Source organism: Sparus aurata, chromosome 16, assembly GCF_900880675.1.
Source record: "Sparus aurata chromosome 16, fSpaAur1.1, whole genome shotgun sequence".
Lineage (NCBI taxonomy): Eukaryota > Metazoa > Chordata > Actinopteri > Spariformes > Sparidae > Sparus > Sparus aurata.
Window position 1 is genome coordinate 25,098,746 of NC_044202.1, and position 27,612 is coordinate 25,126,357.

At 43.2% G+C, this 27,612-nt stretch overlaps 1 protein-coding gene across 2 annotated transcripts in view; it reads right to left on the bottom strand.

Moving 5' to 3' along the window:
- Nucleotides 1–1,399: 1,399 nt before the first annotated feature.
- The window catches only part of alk (ALK receptor tyrosine kinase), a 352,676-nt gene continuing 326,463 nt past the window's right edge, over nt 1,400–27,612 (bottom strand). For both annotated transcript variants that reach the window (XM_030391467.1, XM_030391468.1), the window contains exons 14-29: nt 27,359–27,469; nt 25,904–26,045; nt 24,248–24,415; nt 23,590–23,691; nt 19,335–19,490; nt 18,140–18,253; nt 16,110–16,296; nt 15,117–15,207; nt 14,740–14,804; nt 14,131–14,260; nt 13,814–13,911; nt 10,896–10,988; nt 5,926–6,027; nt 5,521–5,655; nt 4,672–4,762; nt 1,400–4,537 (exon numbers count right to left, since the gene is read on the bottom strand). In XM_030391467.1, coding sequence (XP_030247327.1) covers nt 3,425–4,537; nt 4,672–4,762; nt 5,521–5,655; nt 5,926–6,027; nt 10,896–10,988; nt 13,814–13,911; nt 14,131–14,260; nt 14,740–14,804; nt 15,117–15,207; nt 16,110–16,296; nt 18,140–18,253; nt 19,335–19,490; nt 23,590–23,691; nt 24,248–24,415; nt 25,904–26,045; nt 27,359–27,469 — 2,898 coding nt within the window. In that variant the 3' untranslated portion in view covers nt 1,400–3,424. The remainder of the gene's footprint in view (nt 4,538–4,671; nt 4,763–5,520; nt 5,656–5,925; nt 6,028–10,895; nt 10,989–13,813; nt 13,912–14,130; nt 14,261–14,739; nt 14,805–15,116; nt 15,208–16,109; nt 16,297–18,139; nt 18,254–19,334; nt 19,491–23,589; nt 23,692–24,247; nt 24,416–25,903; nt 26,046–27,358; nt 27,470–27,612) is intronic.

Here is a 27,612-nt window from a genome sequence, read left to right on the forward strand (position 1 = left end):
GGAGACAGAACCTATCTGCAGTTTGAGAAGCTGCAGCACAACAGAAGTTGTATAAAAAAAAAGTAAATATAGGTGATAGAGTTAAATAATGTCTGAGGATGTCAAAATAAAACACTTTCACACAGAGTACCTGAGGTAATGCCTGTGAAGGGTTTGATGTGATGAACTATGTGTCTGTAACTTGGTGGAACATTTTTCTTTTCAGTGTTATCAGCATGTCAATGGAGTTTCTGACAAGCTAAATCAGCAGGATTAGTTTCTTTATCAGGTGGTACGTCCTTCATTTTTTTTTCTTTTCTGAGAACCTCTTTATATCATGGATGAATTTTCCGCCCAAAAGAATAGATAGCAGAGGTCCAGGTCACTAATGATGAGTAGAGCTGCTTTTCATGCAGTCCTGCTCTATAATCAAACACATTTTCTGTTTGTGTTTCATTTGTAACAGACCGAGTCTGTAAAAAGTGTGCCCTTATTTTTTTTTTGCTATGAATGAATTAGTCATTAGTCCATTAGGAATGTAAAAGTGCAAATGAGCCAATTTGAGGATGCCATTGTTTCCCTTTTCAATTATCCCGCAGCTGTCTGCTGATTGGATTTTGTGTGGCGGCTGATGGATCTAAACGACACGCTGAAACTTGACTGATCTGAAATTACATCATGGTAAAGTGTGAATTTTGCTGGTGCTTGATGTTTTAATGAGCCTCACCTCTCAAGTCCTTTACTGCCGAGCTTTCACCAGTAGCACTTTGTGTCAACAATTAAGCTGCCAGTAACATGTAAAGCCACTGCTGTCAGACTCCATGTCCTAAACTAAAGATTGGATCTTGCTCCAACAGTTTCAGTAAACTTGCTGTCACAGCTTTAGAATGAAGAACATCACCAGTGTTAGCTTGCCAGGTTTTGTGACTTTCATATTCAGAATTGGAAACGTGTCTTTTTTCATGCGCTCAGTTTCTTCATCAACCTCAAATAACTCCCTCAAGTTTCCCTCTGCTGTTGTTTCGTTACCTATGATATCTCACATTGGCGACGGTTAGTGCTTAATCCAGCAGACCTCTGCCAGACCAACGTGACGTCAGTGAAACTGTCCCTGGTTCTCTGCTGGGAAACAGTGAAACAGACGTAACATACTTGCTATCTGAGAGTATCAGGTGGAATTGTGGAAGCCTTTGCTGTAAGCTTGGTGTGAAGTTATGTCAGAGCGGGCGTTGTGTCCAGAGGAGTGCGTTAACGCTGATAATTTTCATAAATGACATGGAAATCCGATCCCCATTCTCTCAACACGGCGACAGAGAGTGGAAAATATAAAAGCAATCGCCCAAATAAAATGTAATAAACAGGCCAACTTGAGTTAATCACATTAAACTGGCCATGCATGAGACAGACAACCACAAAACAGTTATTATATAGTAATTTATTAATTTTGGCGAATGTCTTTTGAAGGGCAATTTACAGCTTTTACCAGAGCCATAGAACAATACTTTGTAATTACAACATTTACAGGTGCAGTTCAGTTCGTCTTTTTACATCAAACGATGGAGATGAGCCGTGAGGGGAACACAGAATGAATGCGTCGAACACAGGTACTGGAGACAAAGCAAAATACTTTTCATTGGTCAATATTTAACTTGCTCATTGACTTGGCCTACAGGAATGCATTTGTCTTCATCAGTCACGGAGCGTCACGACACACATGGCAGCTCATCAGTGCTTTAGAGCAGAGGGACTGACAGGATTGCCAAATACAGTCAAGCAAAAGCATCGAAAAACTGACACACATCGTCGTCATTCACCTAAATATCAACACCGCCGCGGCAATGGCATCATCTGATAGATATACTGTATGTTACTGTCCTTAAACTTAAAAAAAAAAGCAGACTTTGAACACGGACGCGAGTCAACACCTTGTGTGTGTAAGTGAGCAGAGTAAGACTCAAACTGGTCGTTCGTTCACACGTAGAGCAAAATCCGTTTGTATTCAAACTTTTCACTCAGACTCATTTGTATTCCACAACACTCATCCTATAATAGAAAAGATAAAATATGCAAATTTAGGAACGTAGAGTGCTTCGAGATAGCAATTTGAAGGTTAAGATTGATTCAGCAATATCCACTATGTTTCTATATCCAGATGAAAAAAAAAAAGGGATAGAAACTTTAACAAGAAATGAATTAATAATGGGTTACTGAAAAAGCTGTAAGTAAAGAAAGGCCTCAGCTCCACTGTCTCAAAGCACTCTTTCAACAGCATAAAGTTGTTAACAAAAGGAGAGCAGTGATTTCAATAGTACCAGAGGCAACGACTTGTTACAAATCTTCAGCAATAGTAAAAAGCTGAACTCTGAAATGTTGCTGAGGCTGGCTTGTCTTTAATCTCTTCCATTCTTTTGTCAAACCTGCTGCAGTGCTCTATGTCTCTCCACCTTAGAGGCCATTGTGAAGGACGCAGCTCATTTCCTATATCAGTGATTTTAACCCACTGCGGATATTTAAAGTTGATTTTTTTTGGGTGGATTGTCAGTCTCTCCTTTTTTTTGCGCTTACCATATAACCTAAGTAAATTCCTGCAGTTTAACACAAACCTCAGCTGATGCAAAATGAATTTGTTTGGATTTGAAGCGTGATCATGAATAATTTATAGAGCCACTTCCAAATAATAAATAAACAAATGAATAAATAAACAAGCAGGCAAGCAAACACCAACAAACACATTTTCCCAGTATTTTTTTTGTATAAACGTCTCTGGTAATCCAGCGTCCAATTCTGTGATACTCCTGAAAAATAGTCTGATACAAGTCATGTACCGCACTGTTGTTTTCCAAAAGGATGTGGATCAGGAGCTGTGTGCGGATTCTGCAGTAGAACTGACGCATGTAGCTGGCAGCTGAAGACAACTGTGCAGTTGTTGCAGTCAAACGGGTCACCAAAGTTTGTGACTGACAGTCTGGCAAAATATAGAGATTTGAATCCTCCCCATAGTCCCTCCTCGTAGACAAGAGACGTCATCAGCTGTCAGTGAACACACCACTGTGTGCCCTTATCTCTCTGTCTGATCATTTCTCAGTATTCTCACTCAGTCATGATCCCTCCAGCGTTGAAAAAATACATCTTTTAAACTCTTAAAATTAGTCTTTACTCTGCATTTTGCCTCCCAAAGCTTTTTTTAGTTTTCTGATGTGCTTGAGCATCCATTGGGGATTTTACCACACCTCCAGGGTTCTCATGGGAAAAGCCTGATGGACTCATCCAGCTGTGTTTCAGTGAGATGGGTTCTTACCGAACTGGAGGAAGAAACCAAAATGGTGGGACGGTGGGGGTGGTGTAAAACGGTTTCTGTCCTGACACAGTGTTTCCTGCTATGTGTCCTGAACACAGTCTCCGCAGACAGGGCCGGAAATAAAGACCAGCGGTGCAGGTGTGTGGGCTAAAGCACGGTGGCGTTGTGGCCCTCCATCCTGGGCAGCCTGGGGTCCTGTACTGTTCCCATGGTGACCAGCAGTGGACGGCTGTCCTCGGACAGAACTGACCGACCCAGTGACACTGATGTGGGAATAGGGGGCCCTCTCTGGTGGGCAGCTGAGGAGGGCATGGAGGTGCCCTGCTGGGGTAGAGGGGGTGGGGGAGGGGGGTTGGGGTTACCGTGGGCGGCCTCCAGTGGCATGCCTTGCTCCTGGTAGCCGTAGCCGATGTTCCCACAGGGGAATCGTCTCAGTCTGTAGAGGGGAACTGGGGGCAATGCGGCTGAATCTAAAAGCAGAGGGGACTGAGCAGCAGGAGGTGGTGGTGGGGGTAACAGAGGTCTGCAAAGACCCTGCTGCTGCTGCTGATGGTGCAGCAGCTGGAGTTGGTGCTGCTGCTGGAGCTGATGCTGGAACTGCTTGTGCTGGTGCTGGTGCTGGAGGCCCAGCGCTCCTGCCACCTCAGCCACAGTCCGGCCCACGTGCTCCTGCCCCTCCCCGGGCACCCTGCCACTGCTCCCTCCTGCTCCCCCCACCCCCACCTGCCTCTGCTGCTGCTGCTGCTGCTGCTGCTGCTTCCTCTGCTGTAGGAACCACGAGCCGTACGTCGGGTTCCAGAGGCTGGTGCTCTTCCCGTTGTGGCCCTCCTTCTCTGGCGGGTGGCCCTGGGTGAACGCCAGGTTGATGTGGCCCCCTTCAGGGTTGGGCTGGGTGGTGACATGAGGTCCCTTGGCAGTGAGTGTGGAGGTGGCCGTGGAGGTGACTGTGTTAGTTGTTGTCATGGTGATGGAGGTCTGTGTGTGAGGCTGCTGGTGCTGGTGGAGGTATGGTTGGGGCTGAGCTGGCATCTGTGCTTTGGCCTCCGATGCTGTGCTGGTCACGACAGTGTGCTCCCCACCTCTCCGACTCTCCTCCGAAGGATAGGATGGAGGCGGCTGTGGAGCCTCCCCATCAGGCACCTGGGCATTCACCAGCACGGTTGGAGCAGAGGGGTCATCAGGGCGCATGGGCACACGCTCCTCCTCTTCAGGGACGGGTCCATACTCTATAGGCAGGGGCACGGTCACCACATCAGGGTCCTGCAATGGGGTCAAGAGATCAGATATATTTTTGTTAGGACAGTTTACTTTTTTTTTTTTTATCACCCAGCCCTAATTCATTTTTCATTCGTTTACATCTCAGTCACAGACCCACAGTGTGCTGTGTTAGTTACCTGTAAGCAGTAGTCGATTCTCTCCAGGATGGTTGAGAAGTTGGGCCTGTCCTCAGGTTGATGCTGCCAACTCTGAGTCATTATACGGTACCTAAAGTTACAAATGAATGGGGAGACACACAAGAGCAGAAAACCCTGAGGCTAATGAAAACATTTCCTGGCACTCCATGCAGATGTCCATGCAGAGACAACAAACAGGAAACAGGAAAGCCGGGCTGATCTCTTTTGACAAAACACTTTTCATATTTGTTCTGATTGCTTGGGGCAGAATGAAAGTGTAATCTCCCACTGGTTTGAATGATTGTCTTAAATGGCTGAGGCAGACAACAGGAGAAACTAACAGTGAAGTTCAATTCCGAGATGCGGTTATAATTGCTGAGCTGATTCCGACTGCAGCTGCTGCTTTCATTAATCAAGGAATCCTATTGTGAGACTGACGAACAAAGAACACTGCAGGGCCTTGTGTATGTCTTTTCACAAGCAGCGCGTAAGGTCATTTGCTAAAGGTGGATGTAAACAAAGAGTACTCCGCAACGCTGTGGCAGAGCGAAGGATAAAACTGCGGAATCAAGAGAGTGTGGCTGGAGAGGGAAAATGTGTGAGTGTGTGTGTCTGCCAATATAAGTATTAATATAGAGATAGCATGAGAGGTGGCCAGAAAAGTGAGTGAAAAATCTGGAGTGACATGGAAATGATTTTTAAGCTCTCTATCAGCTCCAAGTGACTTCTTCCAAATTGGGAGGCAAACATGAAAGAAAACTGGTGATGTGTGTGTTTTTTTGTTTTTTTTTTCTTTTCTATATAATTTTTCAGTTCATATTACGAGCGTGTGTCCGATTCTACACTTACACAGGCCCAGGGCAGTTTTTAGGCGGGTCCATCCTTCCACCGTTGGTTACAAACTCCAGTACCTCCTGGTTACTGCGACTTGGATACGGCATGTAGCCCAGTGAGAAAATCTCCCACAGCAGAACCCCAAACGACCTGAGAAAGGCGGATGATGAGAGGGCAGTTACAGGCGGCTGGACCGAGAACAGTCAAGTCACAAATTATAAGCATCATCAGAGCTGGGGCTGTAAAGGACAAAGAACGAGACGGCGACGAGACCGGGAATAGAAAACGCGTTGCTGGGGATCAAAGTGGCTGAAGGACAGAAGGGAGAAAGCAGGCAGGTTGTGACAGCAGGCATACGAGTTTGAAATATAGGAGGAGAAGTCACAGAGGGGGCGAGCTGAGGCGGGGACGGATTCTCACCACGTGTCCGTTTTAGATGTGAAGATGCCCTCCATGAAGGCTTCAGGTGGCATCCACTTCACCGGCAGCATGGCACGCCCCCCCTTCCTGTAATAACTTGCCCTACACACACACACACACACACACACACACACACACACACACACACACACACACACACACACTTTCTCATTAGGTGTTGCAGCTAAATCCGAGTAGTCCTGGTTTAATGACCAGGAAGAATTCATGCAAATGATTTGCTTTTGCTTGTAGGCGAGAACAAGGCTTTTAAAAAGCAACAGTAGCTGTCACAGACCGCTTGCTGATTTTCAATAGTAGCATGTATTACTGCATCTGATAATAGTAATACTGGTTTTTGTTCAACTATTATTAATAAAAACAGGAAGCGTTGTACAATGACCACCAGCATTGTAGTCCCCATGGCAACACCACTGCACATGAAAGCAGAGGCAGGAAAAAAAAATCAAATACATTCAAACATTTGGCAATTAGTTCTCTGTTTGTCAGTGGTTTTATCAGCACTCTGATCCAATCACATTGTCAGCGTCCTAACACGTTTGGTGTGAGAGACCCTCTAAGAACTCCTTATCTTAGGAGAGGAACGACGGAGATGTTTTGCCAGGTCGAGCCTCGTCTCAGCCATTTTTAATGCTGTCTGGTGTTTGCCGTCGGTAGAGAAAAGATCTGACGAGTGCCTTATCTGATTGTGGGCGCTGATAGAGGTCACTGCCTGGTTCATCTCACCCTGCTCGAGGCACATGGCCGCCATGCTGTCCGCGTGGAAAAATGGACGCACATCAAGATCCGAGTTAAGTGGTGTCAGCTGTGTTCGGCTGGGAAAAACATCTCTTTGGCATCGTTCACCACTGCAGAGTAAATCTGTTCGCCCCAAGTGATTTTGTCATAAATATGACACTTTTTTCTCTCTAGCAGTAAACAAGGCATGTGCTTTACGATAAATAGGACTGCAATAGCCTGCAGACACATTAGTGACTGGAAGGTTGCCAGTTCAGATTCCTGGGAAAGTGACAGAGTAGCAGTAACACTTTCTTTCTTTCTGCCTTTGGGAAAGTAAGCGAAACACCAACTTCTCTGCAGGAGCTGGACATGGCTACGCAGGAAAGGACTGTAATTACAGTGGGCAGCTCCCAGGTGGGAATGTGAAGCAAGATGAGAAAAGAGCGTCGTGCTCAGTGGGTGTTCCCTGGACAAATAGAATAAAAAAAAATACAGAGAAATGAACCGAATGGCAAACATCAAAAAAGGGTAGCAAAGGATAAAACAGACAGTTGCAGCTTGGATAAAAAATGGGATGACAAGAAGAAGAAGAAGAAGAAGAAGAAGAAGAAGAAGAAGAAGAAGAAGAAGAAGAAGAAGAAGACACATTACAAGAAATACTCTGCAATGAGTCAAAGTCACGCATGTAAGTGTTTACAATTACAGTAAAAAATATACTTTAAGTATAAAAGTAAAAATACTCATTATACAGAGTTTAATATTTCAGAAATATATATAATGTCATATATTACTTATTATTATTGATGGACTAGTCTGTTCATCACTTTATTGTTGTTGGTTGTTTAACTAGGACACATTATATGGTTGATCTGCTGGGTAGTTTCCCTCTTTATAATAACGTAGTGTATAATATTACAGCCTCATTTATTTGTCAATAGGATTTTGTATAATCAAAATAAATATGCCAAGTAACTAGAGTTGTCAGGTAATGTAGGTTCCTCTGAATTGTACTGCCGAAGAAGATCAAGCAGATCAGAAAACAGAGGTACTCAAATAAAGTGCAGTATAATTGCCTAAAATTGTACTTATGTCCAGTTCTGAGTTAATGTACAGTCTGATCTGAGCCTCACCTTCTTGACGAAACCAGGTGAACAACAAAACGATTTTACAGTATCTGTCACTTGATCAAACAGTGTTGTTGGTTTAACATTTACTACACTGGAAATTCAAACTTTAAGGTTGCAAGAATAACAGACAACTGCGTTTCCTACAGTATCGACTTGAGGCAAATAACTCGGGCCAGGGCTCATTATTTGGTCAAGCTCAGAGCTACAGCTGTGCATCTCCTGGGGAGCAGTAAGCAGAGGTGAATATAGATGATGTGCTGTCAGATAACATGGCTCAAAGGGAAACACATACTTAGCAAACTATTGGCATAAGACGATAGCCCGGAAGAAAATTACTCTTATTCAATAAAGCAGAGAAAACAATCACTAGTTTAGTCCGTCTGCTTGACAGATAAGCTAAGAAACCACTGCAGTGTGGTCACACACATCTCCACCCAGCGCCTTAATCTATCATTTAGAATAACACCATCAATTCACTGTTTGGGAATCAGTTACCTCCCCCATTTGTAAGCCTACAATTAGAGGACTGAAACCTGCTACAGTTGTCTACTGAGCCCCTCTTTCCCCGTATCCCTCTAATTTTCCTGTCTGTCCCAATAAAGCAAATATTGAGGGAAGCAGACTGGCATCGAAAGAGGCAATTAGATCAAACAGCTGCGGCAGCGGGGGCTCTGTGAATCCTGCGTTTGTTGTTCTGATATCAGTGATAAGGAGTGCACAGACCAGGCTGCCACAGTCTCACATAGATTTTCTGTTAGAATATATTCACAGGCACTGCCTTTTTCTGACCTCAGCAGGTGAAACGCATCTTTAACAAAGGATGACGTGACCACATGAAACATTCAGTCCGTTATCTTCCCATTAGAAAAATGCTGGAATGTTTTGAAAAGATTGGGGGATTGTAAACTGTAGAGCGTAAGACCGATAATCCCCCTATCAGTGGATCGACCTCTTTTTTTTCTTAGCAGGGGGGTTTATGGACATATTTATTACTACTGCTAACACCACCAACACAGACTAAAAGCTGAGCTGCAGATTAGGGAGGCTTAAATACAGTCCCAGGAAATCTATAGCACAAATAGAGGTGTTTTATGCGTGTATGTGTTTTGTGCACTTTTTTTCTTGCGTGTGCAATTCAGTGTGCAGAATGAAGATAGAGAAGTATTAGAGGCAAACAGTAAGTCTAAGGGACAGAGGCATCAGACAGACTGAGTTGAATGGAGAGCGAGATAGAAGGACACAATGGGGAGCCGAATACTTGCGTCTGTTCTCTGAGTTAAATGTCTTTGTTCTGCCTCTGTGTGCTGTGTGTGTGTGTGTGTGTGTGTGTGTGCATGTACGTGCACCAGGCAGGCAACCTAAAGTCACACTATACACCATTGTTAACAGTTCCTATGAGAATATGGTCATTTAAGGCAAAACACCAAATCTCTTCTGAAAGCACCATGAATTTCTCTTCATACTGGCAGCTTTTCACCGCAGGATGACTGACTGGCGGCTGTTGTTTACCCAGATTTTTTTATTTACCACCGCATTGCCGGTGAGCCAGCACACGCGTGAGACTGTGTGCGAGTGAATTTCTGTGTGAGAGAGGAAGTGCATGTAACACCACGTGGCAGCACGCCTGTGGCTCCCCTCCCTGAATATAAAAAGTTGACATTAAGCCTCGTCCCTGGTCCCTCACTGTGACACCCGTCCCCTGCGAAGGCCTCAGAAGGACTCCCATGTCCCTCGTCACATAGCAGGAGGGCCACATCATGAAACAGCAAAAATAACACACCGACGGCTTCGCTGCGTTGTGTGCTAAACAACCCTCGCTCCCTGTGAAAATAATAACAATGATGATAAAAAAAAAAGATCCTGGTACCGGCACCACGGCTCCAGGCTGAGAGAGAAAAAACAAAATCACATCAAGGTACCTGAAAACCTGACATCAGCAATTAAATCAAGCGCTCCTAATGTGGCTCCCCATGGGTGTTGTGCAACAGCCTTTGCCGGATGCTCTTGTGCTCTCGTGCGACTTTCCATCAGATGATTCGAAAGTGCTGCGTCGATGTAGCTGGAGCTGTGACATGTGTCCCCTGCTCTAATTTCTCACCAGATGAAAAGACTTTGGAGATTTCCCAGCTGGATTGTGCATTCATTTAAATGGTGTCACGTGAAACCGTGGTAGCTATATAACAATGTTGGAGCTAAGAATAATAAAATGCCACTGGGGCTCCAGACGAGCTGATGTAGATTAAGAGAAAGCGACAGTACGACAGCGTGGATGAGAATAAAAACACTTTCACAGCTGAACTTCGACATTCTAGAATGATATCTTCTATTGTATGTTATGTTAAAGGAAACAAATTAATGGCAGAAAACTGAACTCAGCAATCATGCTTATCAGGCTGGCCAGTTTTTCTTTATACCAAATGATACTAAAGGGAATAAAAAGGAAACCACACTAACATGGTCTCTGTCGCTGCATCAGGCTTTCTCTCAGCTGTGTTCACTCACTGCTGCTCAGGAAACAGTTTGAGCTTTGGCTTGTATTTAGATTTTTCTCATCCTGTCTTTGAAGAAGTGTTCATACCCTAACACCATCAATAAATCATTGGAGTTAGTCTTAGTTAAAGGATAAGTTTGGACAAAAATGAAACTCTAGTCTTTATCTTCTCACCCTCCTGTCAGGGTTACAGCGATCTCCTAAACAGCACGAGTAGCCGAAAAAACAAAACTACCCAAAACAACATAGGATGGCTCCGGACAAGTCGGCTGGCATGATGCAAGCTTTCGTCTGTTACTGGAGACTCTTACAACAACTCACCCAAACTACATCCAATCCTGATGACTCTTAGAGGTGCAACAGACTTGAACTCTCCCAGGGTAGGCAATGAAAGCCCGGTACTTACTATAACTGTGAACTTAACAGATTAAATAATGCTCAAATGAGCTGTTTATACAGATGTTTTTGTATGCAGTGATTAAGAACTCTTGATTAAGAGGGGTGGGAATAAATATATCTCTCGCAATCCCCCCCCAATGTGTGAACGCACACAATTCAACTCAACATGTCCTGCTGTCTTACATCAGTCAGTGAACTGTGCTAAAAAATCTCACCTGTAAATGTCTCGAGCCATCCCGAAATCTCCAATCTTGGCCACGCGGCCCGGTCCTTTGCAGGTCAGTAGGCAATTGCGAGCAGCAATGTCCCTGATAGATGAGAAAAACACACAGACTGTCAGGTCACTGCATGTACTTTTGGAAATGAATGTGATAAGTGATGTGATATCTGATATATGGGGGTATCTGGTTCAGAAGAGTTAGGCATACTGAACACTTGACATTCACACAGCTCAGCTCAGGCCTCATATCTTCACTTGGTTTCACGTAGTTTCACAAGCTTTTCATACATTTGCATATATAAGACAGCTTCATGTATGAAACACCTACAGACGCTCCCCTGTTGGATCTGAAGTGCGGTTCAGCTACCGCGTTGCCTAGGGCAAGCTGGTAGAGTTTGTAGTTTCTTACAATGCCTTTATAGCTCTGCCCACATGGTGCATCCACAGAAAAGATTGAAATGTTCCACAGTGTATGCAGGCAGAGAGGGTTAGAAGAGAAAAATCATAAAATTCATATTTGCACTGTATGGGCTTGCTTCCTCTTTGAGGATATACAGTAGTTCACACAGCGTGCTCCACTCCTGTCTGGGGAAAAGGAAATAGAGCTTGCACTCTTTATTCTGTTCCCGAGGCGTCTGACTTTCTTAACATCTTAAGAAGTGACGTTGTGAGCACACTGCTACTCATCAGACTCTAGACAAGTGTGCACTCGGGCCAACAAATACCCAGAATTTAACATCAAAATAACATCATGTGACACTGTGTTCAAACTAGATCATGAGATCAGGAAGAGCTGGAAATGAAAAAGTAGCGGCAATACAAACCGCAGCACTAAGCTCTGCCAGCATGTAGACAGCAAGACATTGTGTTGATGTTTGGCCTCCACACTCTGATTAACTTGGATGTGAAATGACACAATGAGGATGAAGTTGTAGTTCAGCCTGATTTAAAGAGAGGGCTTTTTAAGACAGGGACTACAGTATGCATGGTTGGCCCACTTCAGTGTGCCAGATGTGTTCTGAACTATTCAATTTATATTATAGTACTTCTTCAAGTTTGATATTAAATAATTTAGTATGAAATAAGAACAGCATTGTGTCGCGGGCTTTTCAGTTTATCTCTAAAAAGATTCCAGTCCAGTTTGGACTGAAGCTGCTTCAGGAGTGTCAGTTAACCAAAAACAGAGACAGTAAATGTCCTAAATTTTGGTATTACAGCAAAACATGTTCAACAAAACATTGTATCCATTATGATGCTTCTGAGCTAGTTCAGGAGGTCCGAATGATTTCTATCATAACAGGACCACAATCAGCATGTGAGAGCACACACGCACGCACGCACGCACGCACGTACGCACGCACGCACGCACGCACGCACGCACTTCACAGGATTCTTTCTGATGAGGTGCTGTAGTTAAATCCAAGCAGTTGTTGTTTAATGGCTTGGAAGAATTCATGCAAATGATCCTCTTTTGCTTGTTGGCAAGGACGAGCCTGCAGCAGTAGCTTCCACCGACTTCTTGCTGAGGGCTTAGGAGAAGGACACAGTGCTATTGCACATGCAGCACGGTGATGTGAGAGCAGGCTGTTATTAAAACAATGTTAACTGGCCTCATACTGTTGACCTTATTTACAGTCAATTTTAACCGCAGCTTAAAGACCCATTTCACTGCAGCACCTGGAGAACAATCTGTGTTATTAGTCTACTTTAGCACCTGAGGTTGCATTAAACTGCCTGACTCTCCTCAGCACTCTGCTGTTTTTCAGGCGGTTACAGTTTCCTATGTGAGTACCAAGCATTTTGCAGAAAAGGGTAGCTTTAGAGAAAACTAACAATGGCCAAAGAAACAGAAAAACACCTCCACAGTGGAAAGTATATAAACACCACAAAAGCCCGAGTAAGTTGATCTCAGGCAGCATTAACCCTGTGATTTAACCTGTTGGAGCACAGTACGGCTCATCTTCCATCCCCGTAATCTTTGAAAGAAGGCTGCATTTTCTGACGAGCAGCTACTTCTCCACCCGTCCTCATTCATCTGCCCTTTATTCAACCCTGAGTAAACACACCTCTATAAAAATTGAAATTAGCCTCAAGGACAGTGTTAGGGTGAATTTTAATGCAGGTTTGAAGGCAGGAAAGCGGGCTGTATAAGGGCCCACGAGCATCCGGAGAGGAGTCAACCATTAGGTGGATTGATGGGGCTTTACTGTGCCACGTTGGGGCAAACAAGGTTTAATAGGCCTCGTTTGTCATTGGCCAATTCCTAGGTAGTCAGAGACATGAATAAAGAGGGAAGCACTTTAATTGCTTTGATGTGATGCTACGAGCATTTTTTTTCCTTTTTACCTTTTCCCATCTTGACATGTACCTGACCTTCCTCATGGACTCTCTTTGCAAGTCAGATCCAAAGAAATTATTTCAGAATTCTTTGGTCACATCCCCCCCGGTTCACCAGCCACTGTAAATATGCGAGTGGAAGGGGCATTCTGTTGACTTGTGCCGTGGATACAGACCATAAAAAGGCAAGCCGGCAACCCCATCTGCCTGCCTCGATGCTGAACTCATCACTTGTCCTTTCTGCTATCACATGCAAGGCAGAAGGCATGCATAGTCCATATGTTACACTTGGACGGATGCAGTCGGCTCCGAACTCGGAGAAGGAGTCAGCGAGTGAACGTGAGGAAGCGTGTGCGCGCTGACTTTCCATATTTTACCTTACACATTTGTATTCCATGTGTATATGTGTACCCAGTCTGTTTTTCCTCTGTCTCTGATCACTTTAGGCAGGAGGATTAAAGGGCCACAGAAAACAATCGGTCCTTTCATAACCATGCACTGTATTTGTTGATGCCAAACCACTGTTGTTTATGCATATTCATATGCAAAATGTGTGTTCATCTGGTGACCAATTACCTGTGTATAAATTGGTTCTCCTCCAGATATTGGCAACCCTTAGCGATGTCTCTGGCCACGTTGAGAAGGTCCACCATGGTCAGGCTGGATGGGTGTTCCTGATCACACAGAGAAGAGACAGAATGAAATATTAGTGAATATATCAGAGGCATATTTGTACAAACAGACGCAGCACACATCTGACGGTCGAACTTGGATCATGGCGTGCTCAATTCGGGGGCTCAATGAGAAGGACAGTGTGATTGTTAGGTGAGAAAAAAGTAAAGCACTTTGCGATGACAATGGGCACTTGAGCATGATGCAGCGGTGTGTCTCACCAGCCGGGGTCTGGTCTCCCTCAGGAAAGACTTGAGGTCTCCTCCGGTCATCAGTTCCAGCAGAATGAACCTGGGCATGGCCTGCAGACTGACTCCTATACAACGCACAATGTTCTGGTGGCTGAACTTACTGCAGGGGCAGAAACACAACAGGGAAAAGAAAAGTGTATCAGAAATGGCTTTGTTGGCTTAGTTTGACAGACAGAATTTTGTTCGCCATTTTTCACTCTACAGCACTGGGTTAAACACTGAAATGCAATTTGTAGTCCTTTAATGAAAGACAAACTTATTTTTATGGTGGAGTGCGGAGGAGGAGTTGAGGGGTCTGACAGACTGAGGAGAGAAGCTGCTCCATAGTCTGGTACGGTGAATCACTTGCCAGATGGCAGAAGGGGGAACAGATTGCTGCTGCGGTGTGAGTTGTCTTTTTGTATCTTTTGGACTCTGTGCAGACATCTCACCGAGATCACTGATGCTCCTTAGATGGGTACCAATGATGTACTGGGCAGTTTTAATAATCACCCGCTGCAGAGCCTTTGTGTTGTGGGATGTGCACATCCCATGCCAGCTCACCAACCAAGATGCATTCATTGTCTAAGTAGCTCTTACCTGATGATCAGAGCCTCCATGAGGAAGTCCAGTTCATCCTGCTCAGAGCAGACCTCAGGAAGGGTCTGTTTTGGATACAAAAATAAATCTCAGTGCAATGAATAGTTCAAAGATGTATATACTGTACAGTAGTGATTATGTTGACACTGAACACAAGGTATTCAAGAAGTGATCCACAGTGTTTGTGCTTTAAAGCCTCATCCACAACAGAGCATAGCGAAATATAACTGAGAAAAACTGCCTGTGTTCATCTTCATGATCTTCTGTCCTGAGAGCAAGAATTACAGATTACAAGTGGATGATGTGTAATTAGCTTACAGACCCCTGATCAGATTCAATGAATTAAACTTGAATTTAAAAACTGTGTGAGAGCTCACCTTGACAGCTACGTGCAGTGGACTTGGTTCACCTGGTATCCCCACTGCCAGCCCTTCATAGACTTCACCAAAAGCACCGTGACCCAGACCCCTGGTAACACATAAACACATTTATTATTCATAATTACATTCATTTTTTAGCCAGCTGAAGCTTTCATACAGGGGAGCATACAAGGGCAATGTTAAAGCCTGGGTTTCTGGATTGAAGCAGAAATATCCTGTTGTTCTTAATATACCAGCGTCCAAGGCCTGATCACTGATGGAGATGTGCACTCGGCAAAAAAATGAGAGCAAAAAACGAGAGCCGTGAAGAAAAAAAAGCTTTAAGTGATTTCTGTGAAACAGCTCTGTAGGGATGCCAGTCAGTATTCTAAATTAGTAGTTCTCCAACCTTTCAGCCCACAGAGGCAGAATGACTGCCTCCGTGTGACATCCTGTGGCAGGCGTCAGAGTGTAGAATGGTGAACTTTGACACCAAATTATAGCCTTGATCTTCCCCCTTTGCAGCTATTTCACTTGATTCATGACTTGCATAAATCTGGATGCTGGAAAATATTCATGGGTCCACAAGAAGAATTTCTCACGAAGATTAAGAGCCAGAATGATAAACTGGTGAACTATAAACACATGAAAGATGCATTAAAAATTGAACAGAGCCCTGCAAAAATCATTTCTCAGCCGCTGGGATCACTGCAATAGACCGATTCACTGTGAGACTTTACACTTTAATATTTTAGGCTTTATTTAAACTGCTTCTTCTCAGACCATGCTGTATTTATGAGCTCACCCTATTTAAATAGTTTGCACCAATGGATCTGCATTAGAATTACAGTGAACTGTGCAATTTATCATGATTTTTTTCAGATACAATTATCCTCGAGTCAGTCATTTTGTGTTCAAACAATGCGGATTTTCACACATGACTACAACGTCCCAGGAGTTAGCTCTTGCAGAAGTAACAAGGATGTCGGCTGTGGAACTTTGATGATTTACCTGGTGAGGGAGATATTACGTCGTGGCACCTCCTTCAGGTCGTTGACCGATGCTGTCTTGCCGGCAAAGCAGTAGTTGGGGTTGTAGTCGGTCATGATGGTGGAGGCCCGCAGCTTACTGAGCTTGCAGTCTGGACTCTGCAGCTCCAACTGAATTGACTGCAGCTCTGTGTGTTTACGCCTGTACACTGTGGGGATGAAAATGAAAGCGAAATTTAATTCCAACACTGATATCAGCAATTTAGAACACCTTAAAAAACAAAACCTTGAACCAATCTTCTTGTAGAAAATGAATGTTGACAGTCAAAGCACACAAAGACTTTACAGTTATTATTTCTCTAAAGACCTGTGTCTGTGAAGTATTGATTCCTCCCTATCTGATGCCAGATTGCCTTTCTAAAATATTCAGATGCATAATGTTTCCGAATTGAACCCTGGGCATATAAATATGTTTTGTGAAATTGTGTGTATTGTATAAGCAAATATGGCAAAAATGCACTCCTCCTTCACGCCTCCTTCGTTATATCAAGCCTCGCAAACAAATGCACTTCACGTAGCACAGCCCACTATATGAAGACACTGCTTTTTCTCAGCTTTTCTCTCCCACACACTCGCACAAAAAACCGCACATCTTATAGTGCTAGAAGCCTCGACCTGGGCTGGAAACACATTAGTCGCAGGGAGAACTGTTTGTGTGTGCATTTTTGTGTGTATGCTTATGTGTGTGCAGGGAGTTATTTATTTACAAAGCGTTGTCTAATGTACGAGTGCTGCCAGCTGCCGGCTAAGCAGCCATCCATCATTAGCGTATTTCATTCATCACAGTGGTAGTCCCATACCTCCTCTGCTCCTGCCTTGTCTGCTGATGTGTGTGCAAGAGTGTAGGTGGGAGTCTGGACGTGTACGTCGTATGCAAGTGTGTGAGTGAGCGTGGGCGTGTGTGGAGAAGATGATGGCTCAATGAGTGCATATGTCTGGCTGTAATAGCCTGAAAGCAGGCGGGCAGACGGATGTCTGCGATGGCCGCGAGGCTTACTTCCCATCCTGACAACAACCTGCCAAGGGCCATCTGAGAGGGACGAGGCCAGACTCTGAAGAACTTTGTCTGGGTGTGTGTTTGTGTGTGTGTGTGTGTGTGAGCGATGGAGAGAGATGGGTTTTGTCTACGTGCACGCAGAAGACAAGGATACTCATGTAATGCGCACTAACTATTAACTACTTCGGCATGTCCTCTTTCTCCTTGTTCATTTTGGTTACAATCTATCAGTGAGCTGAAAATGTTCTAAAAGTTCAGAAACTGAGAAAATAGCTTTACACAGCAGACTGCTCACCTCTAGCATCCATGTCGAAGGGTGGAAAAGAGTTGAATGTATTTTGTGTTCTTCAACAAACTTCCTTAAACACCCTGTTAGTCTGCTAAATAAAAATGGCCCTCAACAGACATTGCATCCATTTTGATTATATATATCATTTGATCTGATATCATTCTCAGCTGCTGAGGACTGTAACTGTGGAGATATTACCTTGTAATAACTGTGCCAGCAACAAATAGACTTATCCAGGATATTCAGCTGTTGCTCACAATATTAGCTGACATCCAGTGACATGTCTGGGTAAAGAAGTACTTAAAACCAGGGATGAATGTAATGTATCAGTACTGTGCTTAAGCACAAGTTTAAGGTACTTGTACTTCTCTTGAGTATTTTCATTTGCTGCTACTTTATACTTCCATTTCCGCTTTGCAGATTACAGATTGCATACTGCATCAGAACCAAAGTGGAATTTAGATTTTTTTTAATCTTTCATCAACGGTTTGATTAAAAAAATGAAAATAAAATACCACTGGTCAAATAATCAGAAAAATGTTCTGTTGATTACTGATGCTAGAGTTTTTTTTTTAAATTATAGATTGATATATTGATGTTTCAGTTCCATATGCTGTAGACACTTGCTATGCAATGCCACAGTTCATATGCAATGCAACAGATTGAGATCAGTAATCCTCACCGACTGACACGTGGGTATACTTACTTATCATGACTCCAGACACAGCCAGCAGCAGGGCGGCGATGAGTGCCGAGGTGCCCACGGACAGACCCAGCGCCAGGTGGGAGAGAGACGGCGGCGGAGGCAGCATGGACGCCTCTGCAAGACAAGGGGAAACAACAGCGTTCCACAGTTGTTATCTTCCCCAGAGGAGTATTAACATTCACTTCGCCGCTCTGATCCCCAACTTAATTAATGATGTGAAAGCGATGACACAACAGAGCTTAGGATAGCAGCGACGGACGGTGCATGTCAATTCCTTTTCTCGCTTCACTTGTCTAAGCTGAGGAACGAATCTGCACACCGAGAGAGACGCCATACTGAAATTGTGACCTTTTACGACCCAGCAGCATAGAATTATCTACTGCTTATCATTACAGAGAACAGATTTGCAAATCACAGGGCAATGAGACACTCTAGGTCATTAAGATATTATTGCGATGGTAATAGCCCTGTTATTTTGCTTCAAACCATACAGTGACATTCCTCCATATAAATTCATTTCAGATCTATATTCATATGCTTAATATTCATCTGAAATTACAAATCAGTACTGAAGAGGCGGTTCTTGGTCTGCAGGGGTTTGTCTACATTCCATTGTTAGGGTTTAACCCAAGACACCAAGTCAAGGTTAACACGGTCTAATGGGCAGTGTCAGATGCCTGGCCTTAGAACAATTAATCCCAAAGTTGACTGTACAATGTCACTACATGAGTATCTGGGGGAGGCCTTTAATCCCACAGCCTTGACTTGATAAGATAAAGAGCTTTTATCTGACTGGAGCATAGAGATAAATTACAAATCCTGACTTAGAAAACAGCTAATACTGCTATAGGTACATCCATTGTCATTAACAGGTTAGCTCATCCCACAGATTGATAATTACTATGAATGATTAAGGCACTATTAAAAAAACGTTCCTCAGATAAAGATTCAATAAAGCACAGAGCCTCCCAGGCTTAATTACTTTAGTAGATTAATTTGTTATCTATTCACTGAGTCACAGTCTATTACAGGTACAATTACGTTCAGCTTAACTTCAGCTTAATTTCTTCATTTGGATTAATTTCTAATATTTGTGTGGAAGAGAGCGACATAGATCGTGGTTCCTCATCACAAATTGTAGTGTGTGTGTGTGTGTGTGTGTGTGTGTGAATGTGTACAGCACTACATGTCAGACCTGTGGCGTTGATGCAGGACATCCCGTCCGATGCCAGGATGAGGTCATCTTCACAGTAGCACACAACGCTGTCCTCGATCTCGTGGCATTCACCGCTCTCACAATGGCTGCAGTTCTGCACCGGACTGATGATTACCTCACCATCGCCCTCCATAGCTTTAGGCATGAACACACACACACACACACACACACACACACACACACATAGACGGGTGGGGTGCAGAGCAGAGGTTTCCAAAATGAGTAGGGTTTAATTAGACATCTCAGGATGTCCCCCGGTAAAATGAGCAAAAGTTCAATAACACTGCAGTGTAATTTACGAGAAATGATCCTAATTAAGAATGGATGAGGATGGTTTTTCTACGTTTTATTCTCACCACCACCATCACCCTGCATACAGTCTCAGCAGTTGCATGAAACATATGAAGTGCTAGATCACAGTGTCGATAGTAACAGTTTAATCAACAACAAACATCCTTTCAAGATCTCACATCCTCCCACTTCCCTGATATTCTTTCAGTGAATTAAACAGTGAAAACCAAATGGCGTTTCACTCTGATTATCAGGTGGGTCTGTGGAAGAAACATTATCGAATCGGGGTTCTGTGTTAGGTTTACAGTGCAGTCACTGAGCTTTGCAGTTATCTATGGAAAATGTGGTGATTGCTGTAGATGTGGTGACTGAACTCGGATGAAATGCCAGCCGAACTATTTATCTGTGTATGTGTTACTGCTGTGGTTGGGTGCGGATGGAGTCACTCAGTATGTGAGTATGAAAGTAATCATCAATGCATTTAAGGTTCCACATGTATAACACATTGCTCTAACAATGTAGGGGGCAGCACATCCGCAGAGTAACCAACAACTGCTTTTTACTCTATTCTTTTCTACCTTTTGCCGGAGCTAGCCACCGTAAGCAAATTAGCTTGGTAAACATAGTTACCCCATTAGCTGTTTTTGACTACTGACTTTGACAGGTATGCAGCGGGAGAGAAGCAGGCTAAAACGGCTGTATTGCAGGTTAGCACACTGACTTCAGTAGACATCTCTGCGACACAGTACGTAGACGTACCGTTGTTTTTTCTTTAATTATGTTCATTCAGTTTTTTTTAACATAAAAACTTCTGTGTAACTTCAACGACACTTCAGTTACACGAGTAACTGTGATTCCATTTCACATACAAAATGAATCAATCAGGGGTTTTTCATCATGTTTTATGGAGAAAGCTTGCAGATTTTCATTTCAGCTGACTCTTACCTTTATCTGTTGAATTAATCGGTTAAATGATCTGCTGAGGTCCGAGCAGGAAGAAAACCTGCACACTGCTCTCACTACCAAATAAAAATGTCTCTACAGCGCGGGGACAAACCTGTCTGACATGAATTAGTAACGGGCTGTTTGCTATAGCGTTCTGTTTAGCACGCAAAGCAACGCTCTCATCTGCAGGATTTGTTTTCTGTCATCATTTTGTTATCAGCTGTCTGAGTACTAACACATAAATCTTACCCAGAAACAGCAGAAAGGTTCCAAATGCAGAATACAAATGTCGCAAGTGCAGATGTTGACTACACACTAGCTGTTATACTCTGTATTGAAGATTTTTACACAGCAGCATTAAATACTCTTTCATGTTATTCTTCCACTAAATAGATGCCTTCTCAACTGAGTTTTACAAAAATACTCTCTGCATGCCTTTCCTTTATCTAATGATGGGTCTATGTGTGCCACGCAACAATTTCTACACTATTAAGGTCAGACAAGTACCCTATAGTGATAAGTAATATTCCTCCCCTTAAGCTTAGGATTGATTTTTTTTGTAATGATCATTTAAGATGCCCTGCAGAGGAAAACATTACTTTTTCTCTTTCATGAAGGTGAGTAAAGTGAGAGTCATTGAATCTCTGCTGGCCTCTAATTACATGCATGTTTTCCTCAGTGCCTGCCAGCATTAGCGATGGCGATATGATTGGACTGTGTAGTCCTGTTCGTATTATTCCTCCTCCCCACTCTGATTTTGAAGCAGCCTGCATTCAGTGGTCTGGGCACTTTACTTCAAAGCGGTTGCCTGTGTCAACCGTAATGGAACAATTTTTTTTATCCTATTTTAGGTTTTCAATTCAAGCAGCAGGGCTGTCCGGCATCGCTCGCTGTTTTCATTCGAGCTCCAGAACCTGCCTGCGTGGTTCAAGCTGAGAAGAAAATTACCGGTGGAGCGTCTTGTGATTACAACTTCAAAAACCACAAACGCCCTTAAACGTGACCTTTACCCACAAGACATTCTTTTAAGTTATCAAATTATACATATTACAAGCTGATAGTGCAAGCTGCGTGCTGTGAAAACGATTTAGGTTTCCCGGTAATTCACTGATTATCAATCATCTGATGTCACATCTTTCTCTCTGGGTTTCAGGAAGTGAACAGTTTCTTTCTAAAGATTATACAACCTTAAGCAGATGTAGAGATAGATGTGGCCTGTAAATTTCTGATGTTATCTTTAGTATCTGTTATATGATAACTGATTCTCTCTTAAACGTGGGGACATGTGGAAGGTGCCGGACATGCTTTACTTGTATTCTCAGCTTAAGGATTCATTAACTTCTGCTTTGGAAATAATGGATGAATCAGAATTTTGATAGAAATTCCCTCTGTTACTAACGACATAGATGAGTGAACCTAGAATCTCTCAGTCTGTCAACCAGCTGGGGCCAAAGGATGATTTGCAGTTTAATAAATGAAAAAATCAGTGCAGTCTGAAAAACCACATTTCCGTCTTATTTACAGCTGAAATCCATTCTGAAGTCTTTTTCCTCCAGAGGAAATGAAGTGAGGTTGATGACAAATTGAGGAGTGTGGCTGTTGCAAACAGCACTGGCTCACCAGAAAGCATCACCCATATTAAAGCTCAATGGGGAGAGAGATATCAGTGTGCGCTTTACCACAGCCCAGTGGAAGACCATATAAAAAAGCACTTCATTCTTCACTTTTTCTCCTTTTTTCCTATTTCCGAGTCCTCGGTGATGGATTGATTGTCAACAAGCTTATCAGTTCAGCTAAATAGAATCAGACTGACTCTGTTAATGCTCAAAAGTACAAGAGGAATAGGGCAGAGATTGCTAAACACTAGATGGATGTATTGAGCAGTTCCTTCTTTCTATGTCGAGCTGTTTTCATCAATTAGATGATCTGGCTGTGTCTTCTGTCAGAGTGTAAAACTCCAAGACTCTCATCCCTCCATGGCAGCCAATATCTGCTGTACATTTTGACAATATCCTTTTCTGATGTCACAGAGTGAAGCATCTCATTCTCCTCCTGCAGCACAAATCTATATTAGTTACGTGCTTTGAAAGCTTGCTGTGTAGAAAACCAGCCAACCAGATGTACCACAACAAAAACAAATTTAAAATGTCAATAGAAAACTTTTTTTTTTTGTCATCATCCTGTGAAGTGCAAACACATTATCTCTCACCTACAAATACTATAAACCTATCAAATGCAGAATACAAATGTCCTGACTGCATAGGGCCGGATGTATCAACGATATGTGTGCTAAAAAACAAGAGCACACCTTTCACCACACATGAACAGGAATTTGTAAAAGAGCAGGTGGTGGATAAGGGGAGAGCTACAACATAGTAAGGTTACATCTCTCATCTGTATATTGCATTCATTCATTGTGTGTGTGTTTAGGCTAATTGCCAAGTACTACTGACTGTGTTATTATTTTGCAGTCTACACAGCATTAGGTAAAATAATATTCAGATTTACAAACTTAATTTTAAATTGGCTGAGTGTTGAATGGTATCATTCTTTTTACTCACACTGGAGCCACCACTGCCCTGTTAATGATCTTCTTATTTGATCCAGAATGAAGCGCTTTGTAGTCTATTTCAATTTGAGCTCTGTAAATGAATCATTGGTCAGCCCCCTGACATTTAATAATGATGACTACCGTGAGGATGATTTAATAATACATGCAATGAATTGGTGATAGATAGATATTCACAGGTGTGGGAAATAACAGCTGTTCTAATGGCTAACCTCGCCAGTTCACCTCAAAAAGTTAAACTGACATTTTTTCTTTGCAGTTCTTGTCATCGACAGGTCTAATGAGCACGAGTATCGATATGTAAACGAACGTTTGAGGCAAACTCTGGTGCACAAATGAAGCTTGTGCACCTCAGTCAGCAACTGAGATTTATAAAACAGCACTGGGTGTTGACTGCTGACCCGTTCATCTGTGATTTAAACACATTACCTTTTAGAGGATAGGGAAGGAAGGGCTCTCCCTCTGGGCCGAGGAAGGATGTTCCATCATCGCCGTCATGTTTGGGGTTGTCGTCTAGCGAGGTGTTTCCACCTAGAAGTCAGGAGGGCAGACACAGTAACCGCATTTTAGTGCCATCCTTATGCCGCCTAAGACATGGTGTATTCTAGAGGAACGACTTTTTAATTTTTGTATTTTCTTGATGGAAACACAAGGACATGTGTACATGTCACATCATCTGCTGATTTTCCTCCCCTTCTTGCCAAATATATATTTCACACTTTTCATTTTTTCGTGTCCCAATGCATCCTAATGCAAGAGTTATCTGCAATTTGCTTCATTATGTTCTTTTCTTTTGCCATATGTTTCCACTACTGTCATGACGTTCATCTTACACTACTTTATGATATACACGCATTAGAAAGAAATACAAGGTGTCATATTTTGACGGTGTTTGAACGATGTATAGAAAATAGAATAACTGGACATGCAGCTGTCGGTGATTCAGCCTGATCCCTGATCTATTAACTCTGTCACATCCAGTATTAAACACACACACGGCACTACAGGACATGCATTTGGGTCATACCTTAAAGTTCAAGACAATACATTTGTGAAATTTTCAGGAGAAATGGTGTTCAGTATTAACCTCTGTAGCCTCCACCACCGCCGCCGGACATGCAGCCACCCCCGCCGCCCCCAAAGCCGCCGTTGGTCTGCCAGTACTTTTGACAGGCCTGCCCTCCTTGGCCTCCCAGCACCAGCGGTCTGCCACCCTGACTGACAGGAGCACCGTCATTCCAACCTCCGCCTCCACCTGTCAACAGACACAACACACCTTTGATATGATGTGGAGTTATGCGCTGTGTGGGGAATCAGAGTGTGTGACAGAGGAGGAGACAGAGAGGGTGGCTCCAGATGTCCACACTCACAGACGTTGAGACCCCGGTAAATGCTGAGTTACCATTGGTCACCAAAAATCGTTAGAACAATAGATAATAAAACAACGGCAATGCCTATGGCTATAAAATCTGATTAATTCAATCATTCATTTTTTATATATTTTAAAACGTAAAATAAAAAGTCCAAAACCCACAAGGTAAAGTGAAGGTGCTGTCCAATTTCCTGTTTCTACCGTTTCATCCTCTTGCCGCCTCTCTCACCCACTTATTCGATAAAAATTAATCCCACAGACATTGGGATTGGGCCAGTGAGTATATACGTATAAAATGGTGGGAAAAAAACGATGCTAAACTGAGTGGATGTTGTATGTCTATAGGCACACACACACACACACACACACACACACACACACACACACACACACACACACAACGCTAACCCCTTTAAGTGATATCAAGAGACCATAAAAACTTAAAAATCCCTTAAAAGAGCTCTGGTAACAGGAGATTAAAGTTATAGCTAATAAAGTTAAAACTAATCCCTCCCATATTCCCAGACACTAGCCAATTTAATTTCCCCTCTTCTTTTTCCTCCTCCTGTGAAGCCTGAGAGATACAAACAAACAATGAAAAAAAACAAAAAAAAACCCCCAAAACCCAGAACACATCTCACCACACTAGCAATAAACCCTCCCAGACATGCTGAATATTTCATTTATCATTCACCAGGTTTCCTCAAAAGTAAACCCCTGGCTTTGTGAAGATGTAAAATCAATATCTTATGTTTTCTGGGCTGTTCGTCATCTCGGAGCACATGAATAATGGAACCTGAAGTGAGCATTAATGTAGCACTGCACTGGTAGAACGGAGCATGTAGCTCTGCCCGGGACTGACGGGGGACAAAGTGCTCCGTATGAATAATCATGAGAAGGGCCACACTGTGTTTTGTTTTTCGCCCAAAATACAAACACTGGCACGCAGAGGTGGAACGACTGTGAAAGTCCTGCATTAAGACCGAGGTAAACACCTTCAGGAAAAATGGATGTGTTTACAAGTACAGGTAGTCATGCAAATAAACACTCCCACCTCAGGCTATCTGTAAACTCAGCTTATTACTTTGTGTGCGTGCTGAGGGAACAGCATAGACAAAGCCTTCCTCATTTTAAAGTGGGGGAACATGAGCCATATTCTCTACAGAGCTGTAATGGAATAAAAGTCATCTACTCTCTACTATTCATTCATTTTTCAACAAAATCTCAATATCTTATACACACGCCACACAATGTCTTTCTCCTGCATCACGCTCTCTCACTAACACTCACACAAATGATGTCGCTAATAATGAGCTGCACACACATACAAATGGTTCCAGCACACACACATCAAAGCTGTGTACAGTGTACCTGCAGCGTGTGACTTCCCATTGCGTCCCAGTTGGTTGGGGTCATAGTCCATCTGCTCCAGCTGGGTCTGTGATTGGCTGCTGTAACCCCGGCCACCTCCCCCAGCGGCGATGATGAGGGGGATGTACACTCCCTTGTCCACCTGGGTCATTGTTGTTCACAGTTAGAGTTATGTAGCAGAAGAGTAGTTGGACATTTTGAGAAGCACGCTTATTTGCTTTGGGAAGATTAGGGGGGTCTTGTGTAAAGCAACTGTGACCTCACCCATTGGTTTGCGAATTAACTAATCTCTGAAGCCTCAAGTTTGGCTTTATGGCCGTCAGCTTTTTGTTTTTTTGGGAGCATATTCGAAGTGACCATATTTGGACAAGAGGCTAGGGAATGGGAGGATATCCTGATTGTATCTGCTGGAGAACTCAAGGATACTCAAGGCAGTGCCTTGTCAATCGCAAAGCAGCCAAGCTCTAATACAAACCCCGCCTCTTCCTCGGTTTGACCACAATTTACAAAACAACCATCATGCTGTGCTGAAGAAGACTTCAAACTAGCAATTAAAACAATAAACTCTAATGAAGCTGTTTCGTGAGGTAATCAATCAAGTGAGAGGTAGGGTCACTTTCTCATAAGCTTACATACAATCAAAATTCTATATGCAGCCAGTCGAGTTGCCCCCTGCTAGTTATTTGCAAGAGTCCAATTTGCATCGGCTTCACTTTTCAGATCAAGAAATTACATCCAGTATTATATAGTCATTCAGCAAATTCTCCCCACGAGCACCTCCAAAGTTCGCCAATCAACATATTATATCTCACTTGTTTAATTCATTCAAAAACCCAGGTGTAAAAAGAACAATTCCCCACTTGATGGGGGGTTAATATGCTACACTGATTCTTGGTCTGGCCAAGTCCCTTGGCCAAGAACTTGTACTCCACATAAGGAAAGGTTAATCAGCTGCTGGTTGTAGCTTCATATTTCATAGACAGCCACGGAATGAACATAGTGGCATCACTCTTCTCATCTAACTCTCGGCAAGATTTATCAAATTTCCTTTAAAGAAATACTGTGGCTTGTGAAGGCTCAGCCTGTCGTTCAGCTTATCTGTTCAGTGATGAGAGTAGAGACCCAAAATAGCTTGTGTCTCTGGTGGATTCTTGACTCATGTTTCAGGACCATTGGTATAATGATTGACAGCAGACCACTACTGTTATCTCAGTAATATGAAATGCTTGAATGATACAGTGAGCTGACAACATGTCAATATTCTCAAACCTGCAGTGTAATTTGTATTCTACTTTTAGCAACGGAGAAACTGGGCCAATTTGATATATGGGACACCTATTCTTTACTGGAATATCCTACAAATCAAAATCACTATAAATTATGTGCATTTCCTAAATATGTAATATAAAATATCGCCCTGTCCCTGAGTTTGTCATTCCCTCACCAGCTCCTTACCTTGAACACATACGTAGCTCCACCACCTCCTCCTCCGCCCCCTTTCACTTGAGTCTTGTTCTCCATCGGGCCGCTTTGTTCCAGGCAGATCTTTTTCAGTGCGCTGTTGAGCTGCAGGTAGGAAGAGAGATGTCAGCTCACACAAGAATTGTTTTTCATGGATGTCAGCTGTGTATGAGAAGGCTGAGCAGTTGCCAAGCCCCAGCTGCTGTGAGTCGAAGGTTTTAGCATTTGAATTGCCAGCAAATGGCCGG